This window comes from Meriones unguiculatus, chromosome 14, assembly GCF_030254825.1.
Source record: "Meriones unguiculatus strain TT.TT164.6M chromosome 14, Bangor_MerUng_6.1, whole genome shotgun sequence".
NCBI lineage: Eukaryota > Metazoa > Chordata > Mammalia > Rodentia > Muridae > Meriones > Meriones unguiculatus.
In genome coordinates this window covers 19,880,511-19,905,635 of record NC_083361.1, presented here as the reverse complement: position 1 = coordinate 19,905,635, position 25,125 = coordinate 19,880,511, and the positions used below count along the sequence as shown (strand labels likewise).

General features: G+C 38.4%; 1 protein-coding gene across 2 annotated transcripts in view; it reads left to right on the top strand.

Moving 5' to 3' along the window:
* The window catches only part of LOC110547867 (phospholipid-transporting ATPase ABCA3-like), a 110,614-nt gene that overhangs the window by 56,796 nt on the left and 28,693 nt on the right, over positions 1–25,125 (top strand). For both annotated transcript variants that reach the window (XM_060366255.1, XM_021635696.2), the window contains 5 exons: positions 14,796–14,894; positions 16,194–16,365; positions 17,385–17,691; positions 23,315–23,561; positions 23,704–23,908. In XM_060366255.1, the coding sequence (XP_060222238.1) occupies positions 14,796–14,894; positions 16,194–16,365; positions 17,385–17,691; positions 23,315–23,561; positions 23,704–23,908 (1,030 nt within the window). The remainder of the gene's footprint in view (positions 1–14,795; positions 14,895–16,193; positions 16,366–17,384; positions 17,692–23,314; positions 23,562–23,703; positions 23,909–25,125) is intronic.

Here is a 25,125-nt window from a genome sequence, read left to right as displayed (position 1 = left end):
ACAGGGAGCATACAGAATAGACTGGACCGTAAAAGAAATTCCCCATAACACATAATAATCAAAACACTAAGTGTACCGAACAAAGAAAGAATGTTAAACACTTCAAGGGAAAAAACTAAGTCACATCTAAAGGCAGGCCTATTAGAATAACACTTGACTTCTAAGTAGAGACTTTAAAAGCCAGAAGGACCAGAAAAGATTGTCTACGAGCTCTAAGAGGCTGCAGATACCAGCTCAGACTACTACCCTGAAAAACTGTCTGTCACAATAGACAGATAAATAATATTCCAAAATAAATTAAAATTTAAGCAATATCTACCAATCAAAATCTACAGAAGGAACTAAAAGGAAACTTTAGTCAATATAAATGAACCACACCCTAGAAAACACAAGAAATAAAGAATCCCAGAACAGTAAATCAAAAGGACACAATAGCAAAAAAGTAACAAAAATCAGTAAATTCTGCTCAATAACAACTATTAATGGCTTAATTCTCTAATAAAAAGACACAGACTAACATGGATTGGAAAACAGGATTCATCTTTCTTCTACATCCAAGAAACACACATCACTATCAAGGAAAGACATCACCTCAGTATGAAGGGATGGTAAAAGCTATTTCAAACAAATGGATCAAAGAAACAAACGTGTAGCCATTTTAACATTTGATGAAATAGACTTCCAACCAAAACTAATCAGAAGACATAAAGAAGGATTCTACATATGCATCAATGGGGAAAAAAATCTACCAAGAGGATATTGCAGTTCTAAACACAAGGGCACCCAAGTTTATAAAAGAAATGCTATACAACTAAAATCACATATTGACCGACACACTGCAATAAGGGGTGACTTCAGACCCAAGTCTCACCAATAGACAGGTCATCAAGGCAAAAACTAAACAGAGAATGCTGAAGTTAACATTATGAGTCAAGTGGACCTACCAGATAATAAAACAGTTCATCCAAAAAAAAAAAAAAAGAATTTACTTTCTTTTCAGATGTTTGTGTAACTTTCTCCAAAATTGACCTCATACTTGGGCAGAAAACAAGTCTCAACAGATACAGAAAAATTGAAATTACACCCTGCATACTTTCTGACCATTGTAGACTAAAAGTGGATATCAAGAGTACACAAAATCTTGGAATCTGAACAATCACCACTGAATGAAAAAATTGGTCAAAGGGGAATTGAAAACTTTAGAAGTAGATGAAGATGAAAATAGAACACAGGGGGGACCCAAGATGGTGGCACCAGGAGGACACTCTTTCAGACCAGCAGCACAGCAGGATCTGCACAGTGACCAGCAGACAGAACTCTGGGTCCTAAAACATCAGTAATTGTGTTTCCCAGGTGAGAGGAAACCCCACGGTGTGGGATTCAGTCAGCTTCAGGTCACCCAGCTAAACCACAGAAGAATTCCCAGGTCCTACCAGGTGCTCAGTCACCAGCACAAAGCCACACATGTGCTCTGATCACTGTCCCAGCTTGACCTGTGGGCCCCACAACAATAGAGACTGGGATTTCTAGTTAAGAAAAAGCCTCAAGGTGCAGGAAGCAATCAGGATTGACTTTAGGTCACCCAGACAATCCCTGGAAAAGGACCTGGGTCCGGTGGGCACCCAGGCACCAACCCAACGTGGGGTGCTTAGCCACCAGCACAGATTCCTGCCTGTGCTCCCAACCCACCCTCCCAGATAGAACTGAGGGCCCCAGAGCACCAGAGACTGAGTTTCTCTGTCAGGTGGAAGCCCACAGTGAGGGGAACAGCAGGTCTGACCTCAGAGCCAACACCCCCCAAAAAAAGTTCTCTGTAAAAGTACCCAGGTTCCTACAAGTGCCACATACCTGTACCTGTGTGCTCTATTCACCATTCCAGATGGACCTACAGACCCCAAAACACCACAGACTCCAGGAAAATATCAGGTCCAACCCTCAGGACATCCAGCTCCAGAAAAGTTTCTGAGTTCCCACAGACTCTAAGCTCTGGCCTTCTACTGCACACATGAGTTCTGTGCTCACCTGACACTGATTACAGCTAGGGTACATGGGTACACCACTCCAACCTCAGACCTACAAAAGCCTGAGAGCCATTAGAGCAGCCCTCAGATACTGGTCCAAGGTCCAACCAGTTATCTCTAGCTAAACTGATGAAACCACAGGACTCTGTAGTTCTTCACGAGGGCTGCACCCAGCAAATACAGCTTAAGAGGAGCAGCTCACTAAATTCAGAGCAAGAAACCTAGCAGCAGGGCAGCCATCTCCAGGACTTCTCCTGATGAGAGGAGAGCCTTCCTGAACACTTCAGTAACCACACAGGACCATAAGCCTGAAGTAAACTATGACAATTCCTAAGAAGCACCAACATTCAGTTGACCATACTCAAAAAGCTGAGGACATCTTCAGAATCCTGCCAAGGGGATTGTCCCCACCCCAGGACTCCAGCAGGCACCAGAGATTAACAGACAACACCTGAGACAGCCAGATTGGTAGAGGCCAGCAAAAGAGCACAACCAACAAAAGGAAAAGCAGTATGGCATCCCAAGAACCCAGGTATCCAGGGGCAAGTAACCCTGGACACCCTAACATAAGTGAAATTCAAGAAGATGACTTTACATCTATGCTCAAGAAGAGGTTAATGGAGGAAACAAATGAAATGCGTAAATTGGAGGAAGATAAAGTCAAACAGATTATGGCCATCCATAAAGAAATACAGGAAGATAAAGACAAACAGTTTGTGGCTTTCAGAGAGGAAATGATTAAATCACTGAAAGAAATCAAAGAAACAGAGGAACATTCAAACAGGTGAAGGAACTGAAGGAAAATACAGTCAGACAGGTGAAGGAAAACCACAAAACGATTCAAGATCTGAAGAAAGTATTGGAAAAATTAAAAAAAAAAACGCACAAATGGAGAAAATCATGGAGAGGAAGAACCTAAGAAAGAAAACAGGAACTACAGAGGTAAGCATAACCAACAGACTACAAGAGATGGAAGAAAGAATCTCAGGTGTGGAAGATACAATGGAAGAAATCGATGTATCTGTCAAAGAAAATAATAAATCTAAAAAATTCCTGACCCAAACCATCCAAGAAATCCAAGACAACATAAAAAGACAAAACCTAAGAATAAGGAATAGAGGAAAAAGATTCCCTCCTCCAAGGCCCATAAAATATTTTCAACAAAATCATAGAAGAAAATTTCCCCAATTTAAAGGAAAGGCCTATAAGAATACAAGAGGTCTACAGAACACCTAATAAGTACTAAGTTAGACCAGAAAAGAAAATCCTCCCACCACATAATAATCAAAACAGTAAGTATCCAAAACAAGGAAAAAATACTAAAACCTGCAAAGGAAAAAGGCCCAGTAACATAAAATGGCAATCCCATCAGAATCACACCTGACTTCTCAATAGAAACTATGAAAGCCAAAAGGGCCTGGACGGATATCATGCAGACCCTAAGAGAACACAGCCTAGGCTACTATACCCAGCAAAACTTTCAATTCTCATAGACAGAGAAAACAAGATATTCAACAACAAAAATTAATTTCAGCAATACCTACACACAAATCCAGTGCTACAGAAGACACTAGAAGGGAAAATATAACCCAAGAAAACTAGCTACTTTCAAGAAAACAGGAAATAATTAACCTCACTACAGTAAAACAAAAAATAGCCAAGCACACAAACACACTACCACAGCCAACATCAATATCAAAGGATCTAACAGCCACTGGTCATTAAACTCTCTCAACATCAATAGACTCAATTCTCCAATAAAAAGACACAGACTAACATAATGGATGCGTAAACAAGACCCAACAATCTGTTGCATACAAGAAACACACCTAAGACACAAAGAAAGAAATTACCCAAGAGTAAACGACTGGAAGACAGTTTTCCAAGCAAATGGACCCAAAAAGCAAGCAGGAGTAGCCATTCTAATGTCTAATAAAATAGACTTTCAACCAAAATTAATCAAAAGAGATGGAGAAAGACACTTCATACTCATCAAGGGAAAATTCCACCAGGAAGAATATCACAGTTCTGAACCTATGCCCCAAATGCAAGGGCACCCACATTTATAAAAGAAACATTCATAAAACTTAAACCACACATAGATCCCCACACATTAATAGTGGGAGACTTCAACACCCCACTCTCAACAAAGGACAGGTCAACAAAACAGAAATTAAACAAAGAAACAGTAACTCTAACAGAGGTCATTAATAAAATGGACCTAACAGACATCTACAGAACCTTTCACCCAAACACAAAAGAATTTACCTTCTCAGCACCTCATGGAACCTTCTCCAAAATAGATCATATAGTTGGTCACAAAGCAAGCCTCAACAGATACAAGAAGATTGAAATAATTCCTTGTATCCTGTCTGATCACCATGGAATAAAGCTGGACCTCTACTGCAACAGCAAAAAGCAAAAAGCCTACACACACATGGAAACTGAACAACTCGCTACTCAATAACAGCTGGGTCAGAGAAGAAAGAAAGAAATTAAAGTCTTCCTAGAATTCAATGAAAATGAAGGCACAACATACTCAAACTTATGGGACATGATGAAAGCAGTGCTTAGAGGAAAGTTCATAGCACTAAGTGCCTTCAAAAAGAAATTAAAAACATCTCATTCAAGCAACTTAATGTCTCACCTAAAAGCCCTGGAAAAAAAGAAGAAGACACACCAAAGAGGAGTAGACGGCTGGAAATAATCAAACTCAGGGCTGAAATCAATCAGAAACAAATAAAACAAATCAAAGAATCAATAAAACCAAGAGCTCGTTCTTTGAGAAAATCAACAAGATTGACAAACCCTTAGCCAAACTAACTAAAAGGCAAAGAGACATTATCCAAATTAACAAAATCAGAAATCAAAAGGGGGACATAACTACAGACACTGAGGAAATCCAAACAATCATTAGGTCCTACTTTAAAAGCCTATACGACACAAAATGTGAAAATCTAAGTGAAATGGACAATTTTCTTGATTGATTCCACTTAACCAAAGCTGAATCAAGACCATGTAAATGAATTAAATAGTCCTATATCCCCTAATGAAATAGAAGCGGTCATCAAAAGTCTCTCATCCAAAAAAGCCCAGGGACAGATGGTTTCACCGCAGAATTCTACCAGGCTGCCAAAGAAGTACTAACACCAATACTCTTCAAACTATACCACAAAATAGAAACAGAGGAACACTGCCAAACTCATTCTATGAAGCCACAGTCACCTTGGTACCTAAACCTCACAAAGACCCAACAAAGAGAATTTTAGGCCAGTCTCCCTCATGAACATTGATGCAAAAATACTCAACAAAATACTTGCAAACCAAATACAAGAACACATCAAAGCTATCATCTACTATGGGAAAATAGGCTTCATCCAAGGTATGCAGGGGTGGTTCAATATATGGAAATCCATCAAGGTGATCGACCATATAAACAAACTGAAAGAAAAAAAAACATGATAATCTCCTCAGATGCTGAAAAGCATTTGACAAGATACAACATCCATAATATGTTTAAAGTCTTGGAGAGATCAGAGATACAAGGCACACACCTAAACATAGTAAAGGCAATATACAGCAGGCCTATAGCCAGCATCAAACTAAATGGAGAGAAACTTAAAGCAATCCCACTGAAATCAGGGATAATACAAGGCTTCTCACTCTCTCCATATCTCTTCATAGTTCTTGAAGTCCTTGCTAGAGCAATACAACAATTAAAGGAGATCAAAGGGATACAAATTGAAAATTAAGAAGTCAAAATATCACTATTTGCAGATGATATGATAGTATACCTGAGTGACCCCAAAAATTCTACCAGGGAATTCCTACAGCTGATAAACACCTTCAGCAAAGTGGCTGGATAACTGAAAAAAAATCAGTAGCCCTCATGTATACAAAAGGGCTGAGAAAGAAATTAGGGAAACAACACCCTTCGCAATAGCCACAAAAGACATAAAGTACTTTGGTGTGACCTAACCAAGTCAAAGACTTATATGAAGAAAATTTCAAGTCTCTGAAGAAAGAATTAGAACATATCAGAAGATGGAAAGATCTCCCATGCCCATAGCTTGGCAGGATTAACATAGTAAAAATGGCCATCTTACCCAAAGCAATCTACAGATTCAATGCAATTCCCATTAAATTACCAACACAATTCTTTACAGACCATGAAAGAAAAAATCTCAACTTCATATGGAATAACAAAAAAACCCCAGAATTGCTAAAACAATCTTCTACAATAAAAGTTCTGGAGGTATCTCCATCCCTGATCTCCAGCTGTCCTATAGAACAACAGTAATAAAAACTGCATGGTACTGGCATATAAACAGAATGGTGGATCAATGGAATCAAATGAAAGACCCAGAAATAAACCCACACACTTATGGACACCTGATTTTTGACAAAGATGGCAAAACTGTACAATGGAAAAAAAACGGCATCTTCAACAAATGGTGCTGGTCTAACTGGATGTCTACATGTAGAAAAATGCAAATAGATCCATACTTATCACCCTGCACAAAACTAAAGTCCAAGTGGATCAGAGAACTCAACATAAAACCAGACATACTAAACCTGTTAAAAGAAAAAGTGGAGAAGAGCCTTGAGTTCATTGGCACAGGAGACAACTTCCTGAACAGAACACCAACAGCACAGACACTAAGAGCAACAATCAATAAATGGGACCTCGTGAAACTGAAAAGCTTCTATAAAGCAAAAGACACTCTTGTCAGAACAAAATGACTGCCTACATATTGGGAAAGGATCTTCACCAACCCTATATCTGACAGAGGGCTAATATCCAGAATATATAAAGAACTCAAGAAGTTAAACAAAAACAAATCAATTAATCCAATTTAAAAAATGGAATACAGAGCTAAACAGAATTCTCAATAGAGGAATATCGAATGGCAGAGAAACACTTAAAGAAATGTTCCACATCCTTTGTCATCAGGGAAATGCGAATCAAAACAACCCAGAGATTTCACCTTACACCCATTAAAATGGCTAACATCAAAAACTCAAGTGACAACACGTGCTGGAGAGGTTGTGGAGAAAGGGGAACCCTCCTCCATTGCTGGTGGGAATGTAAACTTGTACAACCACTCTGGAAATCAATCTGGCACTTTCTCAGACAATTAGAAATGGTGCTTCCTCACCCTCCCCTACCAGTGGATTTGGGGAGGTGCATGTGTGGAGAAGGGCAAGGAAGGGAGGGATTGGGAGGAGAGGAGGGAGGGAACTAGAGGGGGGATACAAAGTAAATTTAAATTAAATTAAATTAAAAAAAAAAAGAAATAGTGCATCCTCAAGATCCAGCTATATCACTCCTAGGCATATATCCAAAAGATGCTCAAGTATACAGCAAGGACCTTTGCTGAAGCATGTTTGTAGCAGCTTTATTTGTAATAGCCAGAAGCTGGAAACAGTCCAGATGCCCCTCAGTTGAGGAGTCGATACAGAAATTGTGGTATATCTACACAATGGAATTTTACTCGACAAAAAAAAAAAAAAAAAAGAAACCATTAAATTTGCAGGTAAATGGTGTGAATTAGAAAAGATCATCCTGAGTGAGGTATCCCAGAAGCAGAAAGACACACACAGTATATACTCACTCATAAGTGGGTATTAGATGTATAATATAGGATAGAGATATTAAAATCTGTACACCTAAAGAAGCTAAACAAGGAGGACTCTAGCTAAGATGCTCAATCCCCTTTCAGAAAGGCAAAGAGGATGGATATCAGAGGAGCAAGAAAACAGGGAACAGGACAGGAGCCTACCACAGAGGGCCTCTGAAAGACTCTACCCTGCAGGGTATTGAGGCAGATGCTGAGACTCATAACCAAACTTTGGGCAGAGTGCAGGGAATCTTATGAAAGAAGGGAGAGATGGAAAGACCTGGAGGGGACAGGAGCTCCACAAGGAGAGCAACAGATCCAAAAAGTCTGAACACAGGGTTCTTTTCTGAGCTGATACTCCAACCAAGGACCATGCATGGAGGTAACCTAGAACCCCTGCACAGATGTAGCCCATGGCAGCTCAGTGTCCAAGTCAGTTCCCTAGTAAAGGGAAGAGGGACTGTCTCTGGCATGAACTCAGTGGCTGGCTCTTTGATCACCTGCCCCTGAAGGAGAAGCCTTACCAGGCCACAGAGGAAGACAATGCAGCCAGTCCTGATGAGGCCTGATAGGTTAGGGTCAGAGGGAAGTAGGGGAGGACCTCTCCTATCAGTGAACTTAGGGAGGGGCATGGGAGAAGAGGGAAGGAGGGGAGGATTGGGAGGGGATGAAGGAGGGGGCTATAGCTGGGATACAAGGTGAATAAATTGTAATGAAAATAAATAAAAAGGATGCCATGCACACAACCAAAAACAAAACAAAAAAATTTGCAGAGAGCTTATATTTGTAACTTAGTGCTCTATAACAACAGGAAGAAATAATACCCTCCAAAATACTGTTTGAGAAGAAATAATTAAGCTCAAAGTTGAAATCAATATAGTAAAAGCAACAACAACAATATAAAGAGTGAAATTAAGAGTTGGTTCTTTGAGAAAAATGAAGAAGCTTGACAAACCATTAGCTGAATTAACTAAAAGATGGAGAGAAAAGATCTAAATAAAATTAGAGATGAAATGGAGAACATTACAATAAATACCAAAGAAATCCAGAGAATCATAAGAATGTACTTTAAAAATCTGTACTTCACCAAACTTTAGAATCTAAAGGAAATTAATTTCTTGGTATATATAGCCTGCCACAGTTAAATGAAGATTAAATAAGCAATTTAAACAGATCCATAAGCCCTAGTGAAATAGTAACAGTATTTGAATCTCTCCTAATCAAAAGTAGCACAGGCCTAGATAGATTCATTGCAGAATTCTACCAGACCTATGAAGAAAACTTAACACCATTACTATTGGTATTATTTCACAAAATAGAAACTGAAAAAACATGGTCTAATTATTTGAGACCACAATTACCCTTACCTAAACTACATACACACCAAAACAAAATTATAGACTTTATTTATCATGAACATAGATGCAAAATTTCTCAATAAAATAATTGTAAACCTAACCAAAGAACATATCAAAAACTTTATTCATTATGATCAAGTTATCTTCATCCCAGAGATGCGAGGGTGATTCAACACATCTAAATTGATAAATTAAATCCACCACATAATCTGAAAGAGAAAAACCACATGATCATCTGGAAAGCAATCTGGCGCTTTCTCAGACAACTGGGAATAAATAGCGCTTTCTCAAGATCCAGCTATACCACTCCTAGGCATATATCCAAAAGATTCTCAAGTACACAATAAGGACGTTTGCTCAACCATGTTTGTAGCAGTACTTGAAGTCTTAACTGCAGCAGTAAGACAACTGCAGGAGATCAAAGAATGTAAGTAGAAAAGGAAGAAGTCCAAATGCCTGTACATAAAAGACCCTAAAATCTCCACCTGGAAGCTTCTACAGCTGATATACACTTTAAGGAAAGATAAAGTAGGGAACACGGAGGTCTTTGTGCTCACAGGCGTGCACTAGGGGAGCCTATGATGTTAAACACACAGGGTGGTTGTTTCAGGGGAAGACATGCAGAGCCTGTTTTCCACCCAGGGGGCTGGAGTGGACATTCTTTCTAGCCTGGTGACCTTTGCATCATCTGTGTGCCTAGAGACTTTTCCAGCACAGGACCCTCCTCCAGACCCTTGTAAATTTGTTTTTTCTTTTCTTTTTTCTTTTTTTTTTAAGTATAGAGGTACTTTTATTAATTCTCAATTCATATTATCACTCATAAAATTGTTCCAGATTTCATTCTCCAAAGGACAAAGGCTATTGTCTTTAGTAAAGTTTGAATAAAATGCTGTATGAGAGCACGTCTAATCAGTTAACAAAATTAAAAAGCACATATACTTTTTATGTCTACACAGGATTTCTTGGTATTCTGTTGCATCCTTGCTGTTTTGTCAAAACAAGCATGCAGTCATTACAGACTGAAAAGCACTGTTTGAATGAAGCAAAATATTAGTCAATTATAAGCCTATTTTTCTCTGCCAATCTATGGAAACTATCTTCATGGCTTTGACAAAGTGCTGCAACGTGGTCACGTCTGACTGGTTATTTAGCTTACTTTGTGCCTCAAGATTTGAGTGTGCTTTTTTGTGCACATGGGATTGAGTTAAGCATTACCAGAATAAATTTCTCCAAGTTATGCTGTACTTAATGAAATATGCCTAAAATAAACACTCAGGGTCAGATTCCCAAGTCTGACCCAACACCTACACTAACTTGTATTGAACTGATGTGCTTTCTTGCCTCCTGCAGTTTATCATTCAGATAAATTGTCTGTGAAGGTCGCAGAACCCCCCCCCACAGTAGTATATAAAATTAACACACAAAAATTGTTAGCCCTTGTATATGTAAATTTCAAGCATATTGAGAAACAGATCAGAAAAACAGTATCTTTCACAATAGCCAAAAGATAATAATAAAATATCTTGGGATAATGCTAAGCAAGTGAAAGACTTGTATAATTAAAAACTTTAAGACATGGAAGAAATAAACTGAAGAAGATATCAAAAGATCAAAAACCTGTACTAATGGATCAGTAAGAGTAATAGAGTGAAGTAGTCACCCTACCAAAAGCAGTCTAAGATTCAGTACAATTTAATTTGCATCAAAATTCCAACACAATTCTTCACAGAAACTTAAAAACAATTTTCGGCTTCATATGGAAACACAGGAAGAGAGATAGCCAAAACAATCAGAATAGCAAAACAACTTCTGGAGGAATCACCGTGCCACATTTCAAGTCGTATTATAGAATGGTAGTAGTAGTTATGAGGAGGAGGAGGATGGACACCTGATTTTTTTTTTTTTAAGGAAGCCTGAAATACTGGGCGGGGGAGGGAGTGGCTATCATTAACAAATGATTCTGGTCAAATTGAATGGCTGAATATAGAATGCAAATGGGTCCAGATCTATCACCCTCTTCAAAACTCAACTCCAAATGGATCAAAAACCTCAATGTAAGACCAGATACCCTTTAATATGATAGAAAAGAAAGTGAAAAATAGATTTGAACTCATTGGCACAGGAAATGACTTTCTGGACAAAATACCGATAGCATAGGTGCTAAGACCTCATGAAATGGAAAAGCTCCTGTACAACAAATGACACCATCATTTTAGCAAAACAGCAGGCTACTGGATGGGAAAATAATTTACCAGTTCCACATCTAATACATGGTTAATATCTAAAATATATTTTATAAAAAACTTTAAAAACTGGACATCAAGAAAATAACCCACTTAAAGACGAGATACAGAAGTGAGAAGAGAGTTTTCAAAAGATGAAAAATGCCTAAGAAACACTCCTCCTCTGCCATCTTGCCCCTGGTGATGTGGCCTTGCCAGGCCCCAGAGGAAGAGTATCTAGGCAGTCCTGATGAGTCATAATAAGCTATGGGCAGATGGCAGAGGAGGAGAACGCCTCCTTTCAGGGGACTAGGGGAAGGGATAGGAAAGAGGGAAGGAGGATGGGACTGGGAGGAGTTGAGGGAGGGGTCTTCAATTGGAATATATAATGAATAAATTGTAAAGAAAAAAAAAAAAGAAAAAAAAGAAGGCATAGAACTAAACAGAGTTCTCAAAAGAGGAAATTCAAACGACTGAGAAATACTTTAGGAATGCTCAAAATTCTGAGCCACTGGGAAATGTAAATTAAAACTACTTTGAGATTTCATCTTACCACAGTCAGAAAGGCCAGGATGAATAAGCCAAATGATAGCATATGCTGGCGTGATTGTGGGGAAAGGGGAGTGAAAATGGCTACAGCCACTATGGAAATCAGTGTGGAGGATTCTCAAAAATCTAAAAATAGATTAACCACAAGATCCAATGCACCACTCTTGGGCATATACCCAAAAGACTGTATATCTTACAGCAGAGATGATTTGCTCATCTATGTTTATTGATACTCTATTCATAATAGCCAGAAATTGGGAACAACCTAGATATCCATCAGCTAATGAATAGATAGTGGAAAATGTGGTACATTTACACAGTGGAATTATCCAGCTGTTAAGAGAATAAAATTAAGAAATTTTATGTAAATGGATGGAGCTAGAAACAATCATCCCAGAAGACATACTCAGACCCAGAAAGTAAAACATTTCATGTTTGCTCTTATATGTGGATGTTAGCTTTTAAGCTTTTGATATGTATGTTTCATTTAGAATACCCACAGAGGGCAGGTAATAAGGGACCAGAGGAGAGGAGGGGATCTGTCAAGGAAGTGGAGATAGAATATAGAATTGCAAAGAGATAAAGGGGAAACTAGAATAGAATTAAATTGGGAAAGGCATGGGAGGGCAGAATAGAAGGCCGATTGTAAGGAAGGGGGACTAACACTAAAGGTCTTTAGAAAACCCTTATGGGAACTATCTACCATAGATACCTACAGTTTATACATGCATTAAAGTTAAAATGAGGTGCCATATAATAGGGGAGACAGTGTCCCTGCTAGACATCTTATGCTACAAATAAAACACCCACTACCAGAAATCAATTATATCTTGTCGAGTCTTTGAGCAAATAGGCCCCATCCCTCAATGCAGACGTTTGTTTATGCTGTTTGCTACTATCCACCCCTTGATGGTAAGCCCTATTGTTGAAGACACCACTATGTCATTGAACATGGAAGAATTGAGCTGGTGCCTAACTAGACATTTCATTAAGCTACAAATCTTACAAGAATGCAATAGTGATACAAATGTTACAGGAGTGACCAGTCACTTTTTTGTTAGACTTAAGGTCCATTTCGTGAGACAGAACCCATACCTGACACTGGCCATAAACACGTGACTAGGTAGGTCATAGGCCTTCAGGGAAGCCTGCCGTCATTAGGTTGCTAAATGAGTATAGTTGTAAAATGCCTCCTAACGACATACTGCTATATCAGTAGATCAGTGCCTCACTCAGCCTTCATCAGAAAAGCTTCTTGCAGTAGAAGGCAAATAACCCAGAGCCACAATTGGGCAATGCAAAGAGTGAGAGACTTTGAAGCATGCAAATCTATGAGATGTCTTTGCCAAAGCCTTCCCCTCCAGCATCAGAGATCCATTAAGAAAAGGAGGTGGAAAGAACCAGAGGTGATGGATGATTCCAAGGAAGCAGACACAAAATGTCTGATTTACATATGAACTCACAGAGACTATGGCAGCATGCATAAGACCTGGCCAAGTTAAAGCTACACAAAACCCCTGCACATAAAATGGGCACAAAAATTCTGCTCCTAACCAAGAAGCTATTTGCAGTTGATAATTTCTGGGAGAAGAAAATCAGTTTTCTATATATCAACTACACTTAAACCCCTCGTTCAGGAGCAGTTGGCCAACACAAGACAGACTCCATGTTTTGGGGTTTTCTGTTGTTTGCTTGCTTGTTTGGCTAGTTTTGTTGTTGTTTTTCTTGGAGGAGAGTAATTTTTAATTAATTAATTTTTTATTAATTACAGTGTATTCAATTTGTATTCCAGCTGTAGCCTCCTCCCTCTGCCCCTCCCACTTTCCTTATCTCCTCTCATGCCCCTCCCCAAGTCCACTGATAGGGGAGGTCCTCCTCCCCTTCCCTCTGACCCTAGCCTATCAGGTCTCATCAGGACTGGCTGTACTGTCTTCCTCTGTGCCTGGTAAGGCTGCTCCCCACTCAGGGGGAGGTGATCAAAGAGCCAGCCACTGAGTTCATGCCAGAGACAGTCCCTCTTCCCATTACTAGGGAACCCACTTGGACACTGAGCTGCCATGGGTTACATCTGTGCAGGGGTTCTAGGTTATCTCCATGCATGGTCCTTGGTTGGAGTATCAGTCTCAGAAAAGACTCCTGGGCCCAGATTTTTTGGTTCTGTTGCTCTCCTTGTGGAGCTCCTGTCTCCTCCAGGTCTTTCTAACTCCCCCTTCTTCCATAGGATTCCCTGCACTCTGCCCAAAGTTCAGTTAAGAGTCTCAGAATCTGCTTTGATACCCTGCTGGGTAGTCTTTCAGAGGCCCTCTGTGGTCGGCTCCTGTCCTGTTCCCTGTTTTCTCCCTCTTCTGATGTCTATCCCGTTTGCCTTTCTGAGTGAGGATAAAGCATCTTACCTAGGGTCTTCCTACTTGCTTAGCTTCTTTAGGTGTACAGATTTTGGTATGTTTATCCTATATTATATGTCCAATATCCACTTCTAAGTGAGTATATACTGTGTGTGTCTTTCTGATTCTAGGATACCTCACTCAGGATGATCTTTTCTGGTTCCCACCATTTGCCTGCAAATTTCATGATTTTCTTGTTTTTAATTGCTGAGTAGTATTCCATTGTGTAAATGTACCACAATTTCTGTATCCATTCCTCTGTTGAAATACACTTTTCTTAAGAAAGAGCATGAAAATTGGGTGTGTGGGCAGGTGGAGAGAATCTAAGAGGAGTTGAGGAAGAGAAAAATATGATCAAAAAGTGTAAGAAAAGTACATGAATACAAACATAATCTGTTTATTTGTTTACAATGCTGGAGATTAAACTCAAAGCCTTGTAGATGTTAGGAAAGCACTTTTCCAGTCCCAAGAATTTTAAAAGGGGAAAAAATAATAGGAAAGAATATAGTTAAAAATACTAAATGGAGAAAATTGAAGTGCTTATATTTTTTATTCCATTACTGAAAACTAAAATGAACAAAAATTACACAATTTAATGAGACCCAATACCAGCTCTTTATTTTGCGTTCTTTCTTTACAGATTTAAGTCTTTGTTTACTGAGTTGGAACTAAGACAGAAAGCACTGGGCATTGCCAACTTTGGAGCTTCAATCACTACAATGGAGGAGGTTTTCCTCAAGTGAGTTATATCACCCGGAAAAAAAAAAAAAAACTTTCTACCCCTATACTCTTATGTTAATTTAAGAACAAATCTCATTCTGTTGCTGCTGAAATAAAGTGTCACTAAGTTTGCAAATATGCTATTTTATGGTAACATATTTCCATGTATATTCAGATGAGATGTAAAGATGTTGAACTTGAGCCTTTATAAGTGTCTTTTATTTTTTACATTTTTTTTTTTTTTTTTTTTTTAGAATTTCATGAGTGAGCACTGTTTACATCATTTTCAGCCACGGTCTCCCTAAACTCCTTTCATGTCTCCTCTCAAATTTATAACCTTGTTCTCATTAATTACATATATCATATATATGCATACATAGTATTTATAAACACACCCTACTGAGTCCATTTAGTATCGCTCATATTTATGTATGTTGCAGAGGAGACTTCTCAGGATTGGATAACCTATCAGGGGCTCATCCTTGGAGAAGGACTAATTCTCCCTCTTAGCAGCCACTGATTGAATGTAGCACTTTATCTAGGAGGGGCTTTGTGGGATTTCCCCCAGTTCCAAAGACATGTGACTCTGGTCCTCTGTCTCTTAAAGTTTTCCACCACATCTTTTGTGCTCTTCCCTCGTATATATAGTAGGTGTGTTGTAGTTGCATCCACTGGGGATGGGCATCCCACAGTCAATGTATTTTCTGCACTTTAACCAACTGAAATGGTCATTATCAGCTGGAAAAAAAACCTTCATTGGTGAGGGTTGAGAGCTACAGTAATCTGTAGTTATAAGGACAGGTATATTGAATGTAGTTGGGAATTATACTGCTTTAGGAAAGTGGCTGCAGTGCGTTCTCCTCAAGGAACTGTCTAGGTTTTCAGCACAAGGCGTGAATTTCCTCATACTGAGCTGAAGTCCAATAAGAATTGTATGTTTGTTGACCCCAACATACAAGTGCCACTATTGTATCCTTAGGGATATCGTGCCACGCTGATCTTTGTGCTTTGTAGCTGGGTGTGACTATTGATTCCCTTTCTCCCTTGGCAGCTTGCACAGATCTTTCTGTTAGTGAGAGCTAGTGCTTGGGAGGAATCTTCCAGGTCAGTTTCAGCTCTATCTTCCAAATCCGGTGTCCAAAGTATGTGGTATCTTTAACTATAGGACTTACTTTCAAGTTCTGGGATGCAACCAAGGACAATATCAGTAGTCTGTATTATTTTATTGACTGGTTTCATATTCTTGATGCAAAGTAATTTAAGGCTATGATTAAAAGGAAATGTCTTGTGCTCTTTTTGTATATCCATATATGTTTAGGGTCAATAAGTTGGCAACTCCCCAAAGTAATGTTCAGTCTATCAAATCCTATTACACAACATATAGAAATATGATTGAAGATGAAAAACAGAATGGGAATATGCTCACAAATTATAACAGACCTAGATTTTCCTGTTTGGGTGGAATTACTTCTATTAAATTTAAAACTGGGGTAAGCATATTACATTTTAAATTTTTATATATTTAAAATATATAATTATATCATTTTCCCCTTCTCTTTCCTTTCTAGCCCCTGCCAAATTCCCTTTTACCAGCTCCTTTCATGGCCCCTCCCACTGTCAAACTGATAATGTTTTTTTTCTTTGCATATCACAGTTTTTAGTATCTAAACTTAATAGACACTTCCAGTTTGTCCAGCTAGAAATGGACTAGTCTGCGTGACTTGATATGGGAGAAAGGGCTATAGATGAAGATCCCAGCTGATTGTTTCTCAGAATCCTTTTTCTGAAGTTGTGTTTAAAACAGTTCTGATTCTAATAATACCAAAGAGTTAAAACTACCATGTTCAGAAAATACTTGATCAAAGTAAGGGCGTTTTCTCTCTGGAATACAGTGTGTGTGCCTGACAAAATAAAATCATTTTATGAGGAATGTTCAGAATGAAGGGGAAACGCTTATATGTTAAAGACACAAATAAAATTTCCAGCTTTTGTGGTATTTTGTTTTGAAGCAGAGTCTCACTGTGTAATCTTGGATGGTCTGGAGCTAACTGTGTGAACCAGACTGGCCTCAAACTAAGAGATGCCTCCCCTCTTTTGCCTCACAAGTACTGGGATTAAAGGCATGCACCACCATACTAGCCCAGTTTTCCATTTTTTAATCAAAAACTCTTAACACAATTATAAGAAAATCTTGGCATCAGCAATAGCGTACTTGCCTAGTATGTGTAGGAGTTTGAGCCTAGCACTCCCCTTCAGCCCACAAAAGAAAATGACTTTAAGAGTTTTACTATAGTTAGACTCCAGGTCTTCATACCTTATTTAAATTAATAGTGCACAAATGAAACTTCGCTTTGATTTTACTAAGGTTAACTAAAATTCACTTGTATTATACTTTATGAACATATCTTGCATTATAGATTTTAAAGCATGATGAATGGGTTTCATCATGAGTATTCTACTTGAATCTCTCTCTAATCATCAAAATACTATTTTTCCTTTCTCTTTATAGTTTCCACTTTACCGCCAACAATTTTATTCCATGTTTATAAAAAGAGCACTGTTCATTTGCCGCAACTGGAAGTTGATGTTGCTACAGATAATAGTAATTTTGGTTGTCACTACATATCTCTTATTAGCTCTGAATTTTGATGATGACGCTGCTGCTGATATACCTGAAAGGGAATTAAATTTGAGTCACTATGGTAAAACCATTGTTCCTTACTCAGTTTCAAAGAAATCTGATTTGGCTCTGAAATTCACAAAAAACCTGAAGATTTTTCTAAACTCAAAGAATCAAAACTTTAAAAAAATAAAAGGTAAGATTTGTTTACAAAAAGAAGACTCTAGTACTCTGTAAAGACCTACTTGTCATTTGCAATGGATTTAATTATATTTAGCTACTCACTTCTTTCCCATCCTTCTAATCACCAGTTATGTCAGAGGCAGCTAAATCAAAGGCAAAATATACACTTCAAGACAACTGTTTACTAGTGGAGCCTGTTTTTGTTTTTGTTTTCTGTTCTTTGTTTTTGTTTTTGTTTTTTTCTGTATGTGTGTGTGTTAATTGCATCACCCTTCTTGAGGAAGGGAAAGATGGAAATATGGTACTGCTGTGCAATTAAGCCTTATAAGTTTTATTCTCATTGACAGGCCACTGTTGTCTCCCCAGGCTCTCACAGGATGGCTTGTTCCCTCTGCATGAAGGTAGCCCCTCTTATATTAGCCATTCTATGAATCAGTGGCTGATAAGTTAATTGACTTCATAAACGAACCTTTGAAGAGGATGTAGATAATTGTTTTGATTTGTCCAACATGTACCCAACTAAATATATTCTATGTTACCTTTATTAATACTAAAAACAGTGAGCTTAGCTAGCTTGTTCAGTATATTTGCTGTGTTGCAAGTTACAAGACCTAGCCCGTGATGAATTTGAACATTGAGTAAACAACTTTTTAAAGTCAAGCATTTTAGAACACTTGGCATTAACCAAAAGCACAGCACAAACTAGAGTGTGACCATTCAAAGACAATTGTGATGGCTCCGTAAAAATGAGGTCTGGAGCACTGTAGTTTAGGGTTACTCTCTTTACCCATTCCCACCAGCTTAATAGAACTCAGCAAAACCTATTAATGCCCTCGAAGCTGTCAAAAAGGATAGCAGACACATGGCTAGCCAACAGGAACCAGGCATAAAAATAAATGCAAGAATCATTTATTCAGTCTAACAGAGAAATTGGTAGCTGCTGTACACTATGCAAAATATAGAAATATAGTATTTACACACTTGAGCCACACAGGTTACTAACCAAAGGAGGAGAAACATTTTTAAAGAAAACAAAAAGAACAATAATAGCGTAGTTAGTATATATGAGTTGCTATAATATACATCATAAATGTCCACTTTTCAAAATAAAAAGGAAAGGAGTTATAGACTAAATTTTGCCTCTCGAGATATTAAAATCCCAACTACAAGTATCTCGTTGACTGTATTTGCAGGTAAAGTTTTGAAATGGCAATTAAATTTAAAATAATAGTTATTAACATAGGACCCAATTCTGTGACTGTGGGAAAGTAGGAGCTGGAGTGACGGCTCACCTGCTAAGAGCTGCTGATGCCCTTCCAGAAGATCCAATTTATTTCTAACACCCATGCCAGGCTGTGACTCCAGTTCCAGGGATCAGATCCCTCTCCTGGCCACTGTGGTCTCACACACACACACACACACACACACACACACACACACACCCCACATATACATACATAATAACATAAATAATCTTAAGGTAGATATAAACATGCATCCAGGAAGGAAAGACCATGTGAAGACACAGACAAAGCTGCTCCCCAAAATGCAAGATAATATGTCAAAAGAAACCAAACCACACAGCACTTACCTCAGACTGCAAGGCTTCAGACTGGAAAATAAACTGATGCTTTCCTTATCCACTCTGTGTGACTTCTTATGGAAGCCTTAGAAAATAAAAATATATTTTGGTACTAAGAAGTAGATGGTGTTATGGTATATACCCAAAAGTATGGAATTGGCTCTGGAACAAGGTAACAAGAAGCTTTGTGAGGTGAAGATGTAAGTTATTAAAAATTCTAGTTTTGAAATGGCTTTTAAGTGACACTAAAGATGGTTCTGCTGAGCATGAATACAGAAAAGGAGAAAAATTTTCTTAAAATACTATCTTTGGATTAGATTATCAAAAGATAATATTAGTTGAAATATGAACATTAAGGATGCTCTGCTTAGATCAAGTGATAATGAGGGGCACATTATTGAAAACTAAAGGAAGAGTGGCCCTTGCTACGCAGAGGCAACTAAGATATGGAAAGATGGCTGTGTGGTTAACAGCACTGGCTGCTCTTCAGAGGACCCACGTTAGGCTCCCAGCACTCACAGGGTGACTCACAATCACATGTAACCTCAATTCCAGGGAATCCAATGCCTTCTTCAAGCCTCTGTGCTCACCATGCATTCCTGAAAAGCACAGACATCATGCAGGAAAAATCCCACATACATAATACTTAAAAATAAAATGAATTCTAAAAAATAAAAACATAGAAGCAAATAACTTGATTGAAATGTACTCAGCTCCTTTGTGGAGAGTAGACCATGTAAATGTTGAAGATATTTAGCCAAGGAGATTTCTAAACAGAGTTTAGAAATTAAATGTATGGTTTGGTTTATCCTTGCCATCTGTAGTAAATTGTAAAAGGAACTAGATAAATTAAGCAAAAATAGATGTAAAAAGAAAATTCTCACCTTAAGAAGATATTCCATAGGACTAATCAGTATGTTTGGACAATTTATTTAAAATATATGGTTATGTGACTTATAGAGCAACCTCTTGTCTGAAAAGATGACATCAAGGAACAGCTGCTGGACTCATATTATTCCATACAGTGAGTCAGTAAATAATTGCAGCTTCAAATATTTATTTACATCAAGAAAAGAGATGAATGGTTGAGCAAATGACCTTGTTGTATACTTGAGCATATTTTGGATATGATATTTGGATATTTTGGATATGAGGTAGCATTATTCATAATTGTCTGAGAAAGTGCCTTTATTCATAATAGCCAGGATCTGGAAACAACCCAGATGTCCCTTAACTAAGGAATGGATACAGAAATTGTGGTACATTTACACAATGGAATACTACTCAGCAATTAAAAACAAGAAAATCATGAAATTTGCAGGCAAATGGTGGGAACTAGAAAAGATCATCCTGAGTGAGGTATCCTAGAAGCAGAAAGACACACACAGTATATACTCACCTAGAAGTGGATATTAGATATACACTATAGGATAAACATACTAAAATCTGTACACCTAAAGAAGCTAAGCAAGAAGGAGGTCCCTAGGTAAGATAATCAATCATCATCAGAAAGGCAAATATGATAGACATGAGAAGAGGGAGAAAACAGGCAACAGGACAGGAGCCTACCACAGAGGGCCTCTGAAAGACTCTACCCAGCAGGGTATCAAAGCAGATGCTGAAACTCTTAACTGAACTTTGGGCAGAGTGCAGGGAATCCTATGGAAGAAGGGGGAGATAGAAAGACCTAGACAGGACAGGAGCTCCACAAGAAGAGCAAAAAAACAAAAAAAAATCTGGGCCCGGGAGTCTTTTCTGAGACTGATACTCCAACCAAGGACCATGCATAGAGATAACTAACCTAGAACCCCTGCACAGATGTAACCCATAGCAGCTCAGTGTCCAAGTGGGTTCCCTAGTAATGGGAACAAGGACTGTCTCTGACATGAACTGATTGGCCTGCTCTTTGATCACTTCCCCCTGAGTGGGGAGCAGCCTTACCAGGCACAGAGGAAGACAGTACAGCCAGTCCTGATGAGACCTGATAGGCTAGGGTCAGAGGGAAGGGGAGGAGGACCTTCCCTATCAGTGGACTTGGGGAGGGGCATGGGAGGAGATGAGGGAAGGTGGGTAGGATTGGGAAGGGCCAAGGGAGGGGGCTATAGCTGGGATACAAAGTGAATAAACTGTAATTAATAAAAAATAAATTAATTTTATAAAAAAGAAAAGAGATGAATGATAAAAAGTGGTTCCTATGGTTGCAGGGCTCTCATGGCCACTGCAGGCAGAGAGGTTTTAGGCCCAGGAGCTAAAGCTATATGCTGTTGCAGCAGGGTTAGGACTACCATATAGAACCAGGTACAGAAAGTCATCACCCAGGATGAGAAGTAGGTCCACCACCAAGAATGGGGTAGGTAAAGTTAGGACCTTGATTAGCACAGAAGGCAAGACAACCAAAGTAGATCTCTCATTTTGGAACCAGAATGTTTAGAATGTGCTATAAACAGACAATAAATTTCTGTTGTGACTGTTTTTTTAAGTTGTACTATAATTGCACTTTTCCCTCCCTTTCCCTTTTCCAAACTCTTCTATGTATCTTGTTCCACTCTCCTTAAGATTCATGGCCTCTTTTAAAATTAATTGTTATTGCATATATATATATATATGTACGTATATTTCTAAATATAATCCACTCAGTCCTTTTGTTACTTGTACATGTGTTTTCAGAGCTAACCATTTGACACTGGACAAGCAGCTGGTGTGCTCTACCCTGGGGAGGACCACATCTCCTACTCTGAGCTTTACTCAGTTGCCTGTGTAGGGCTGAGGCTTTGAGGGATTTCCCTCATCCACTTTGGCATGTCCATTGGTGTCAGTCTTGCTCAGTTTATGTTTTGGCAGTCATGTTGATGAGGCTTTATGGGTATAGCTTCTGATGTTTCTAGGACACATAACTCTCACAGCAAACTCTCTGTTCCTCTGGGTCTTACACACTTTCCACCTCATCTTCTACAATGTTCTCCAAGCCCGAGGTGCAGTAGTGTTTTGTAGGTGTATCCATTAGGATGGGGCTCCACAACTCTGCATTTTGATTGTTTGTGGTTTTCTGTAGTGCTCTCCATCTGTTGCAAAGAGAAGTTTTCCTTGTTGAGGGGTGAAGACTGCACTTATCTGTGGGTATAAGGACAAATGTTTATAGATTGTTGTTACAGATTATGCTGGTTTAGTAAATTAATGGTTGTAGACTGTCCTCCAATAACCATGGCATCACTAGCACTGTGTCCAGTACCATTCATGGTGTCCCTCTTATAACACAGGTTATAAGTAACAAAAGGACTGAGTGGATTATATTTAGGAATTTATGTGCATGTAAAAGAGGTCATGAATCTTAAGGAGAGTGGGGCAGGGTACATGGGAGATTTGAAAGGAGAAAAGGGAGGGGAAAGAGGAAGATTGTCATTAAGTTACAGTCTCAAAAATTAAAAATTAATTAATTATAAAAATCATGGAAGGCTTCCTGTATCATGTTTTAAAAGGTTCTTTCTGGAATAATAATTTTCCCAAATATATTTTCAATGCAATTTCATTGAATGCTTTACAGAAAGTTATAGGCTAATTCTAAAATTTATACAGAAATGCAAATGAAAAAGAATAGCCAGAGCAACTCTTTAAAAGTAATAAATCATGCTTGTTCTACACAGTTAAGAAAAATATATTCTTAAACCAGACATACTGCTGCACACCTTTAATTCCAGCACATAGGAGAGGCAGGTAGTTGTCTGTGAGTTTGAGGCTAGCCTGATCTACATAGAGTTCCAAGACAACCAGGGATACATAGAGCCTGTCTCAAAAAATAATATATTCTTAATATATGGTTTGGGCTATGAATTGTAGAGTGAATTATTGTAAGATTAATGATGGAGTAAAATTCTAAAAAATTAAGAAAATTTTAAAAAAAATAATAATAAAAGCACTCCATTGTCAGAATTTGGAAAACAAAATGGTAAGTGGAAAAATAAAAACCCACAACTTTTTTAAATCTCTTCCTTTCTCATATAGGTTCTAAGAAATATACTATATGTTGTCTCACTGACATTTTCTTTTTCCATTCTAGGTGATGTAAATGATTACATATTGGAAAATAAAAACTGCCGTAGCTTCTGCATTGTTGCATTTTCTATTGATGTTGAGAAAAACAAAACAGTACTCACGATTTTCTTCAATAATGAGGCATACCACTCATCTGCAATATCCCTAGCAATATTAGACAACATTCTTTTTATGATACTTTCTGGTCCTGATGCTTCTATCACTGTCTTCAATAAGCCTCAACCTCGCCCTCATTTTGGTTCAAACACGGTGTATGTATGATTTTTCTTTTTCTGCAATTGAATCTTAACATACCTTTGCTATTTGGCCATATACATTTGAAAAAATGGCTAATGTCAGTATTTCCTGCCTATATTTCTTAGATTATTTCATATTTTATTTCCTCTTCTATAGGCCCATAAATGGACTGCAAATAGTACAGTGTTTGGCTTTTGGCATTTCTGTGGTGGTTGGGACTTTTAGTCTCCAGACAGTGACTGAGAGAGTCAGTCAAGCCAAGCACATCCAGTTTCTGAGTGGGGTCTACGTGCTTGCTTACTGGCTCTCTGCCTTGTTGTGTGACCTCATCTTCTTCCTCATTCACTGCTGTGTACTGCTGGTGAGTATCAGCTGAAATTGCATGACGCGTCTTCTTCCTCCTGTGGGTCGCACTAACGTCCCCTCGAGTGATTTTATCAGAAAATGAACGTTGTCAAGTAATTGGAAAGCACATTGACTTACCATGCCAGAGCTTTACTGCATACCCTCATTAAGGAAATGTCCTGCCTCTGATTCTTTCACTGAGAAGCCATGTATTTGCTGTCATATTTTTGCTCACCAGTGTGCCCTGGCCAAAATCTACTCAAAATCTTTTAATTTGCACTGGCAAGTTAATTACAGCTAGGACAGTGCCTTATCAGTCCTCGTGTGGCCATTGGGGAAATTGGAACTGCCCTACATAGTTTAGACTCCAGATCTAGGGTCAGAGTTTAAAAATGAGTACAACAGGAAAAGGAGAGGCTTTAAGAAACCCCAAATAAAATAAAGGTTAAAAACGAGCAAAACAGGCCAGATCTGTTACCACCTTCACAGTTACATTCCCCATTAAGCATGGCCAGTCTCCAAAGCAGAACTTTTCACTTGGTGATCATTTTGAACCACTGAGAAAGTGGTCTAGAGAGTACATATGTAAGAACATATGCCATCTGTTACTTAATTATTTTACTCATTAGTAAACAGTAGCAACGCTTATTTTCTGGGAATCTTTTGGGTAAATATGCTACAGAAGCCACCTAGTTACGAGAAAGAAGATATGATTAAAATAAGTAAATTCCTTTCTATAGAGAAGGCGTGGAAGACAGAATGGTGAGAATAAAATACTGTCTCAGTCTTCACAAAGTTTACTGATTCTCAGTTGACACAGAACTGGAAATTGGTCATTATAAAGTATACCAGCTACTATTATGAAAGGTGAACTATGAGTTCCCAACTGGAGACTATACTGTGAAAAAGTAACAAATTTTTGTAGAGGAAAAAAAAAAGATGGAAGCATTGTTATTAGTTTGGCTCCCACAAGAAGATTCATATTTGTTGCAGAGGCGTCTAAGAACTGATTCTGAGGAGAATCAGGATCTCACCAGCTGTAAGAGCTGCTCACAGAAGTCTAGAGTCCAGGAATAGTGGTAGAGAAAATACTGTGTACAGCACAAACAAGTTTTAAGTTGGAGAGAACTGAGTTCACTTCATTTTTGGATGTGCAGGACTGGCTACTATTGCCAATACCAGTCTCTGGCACATAGTCCATCATCCTAGAAACATGGCAAGAGAAGATCACCA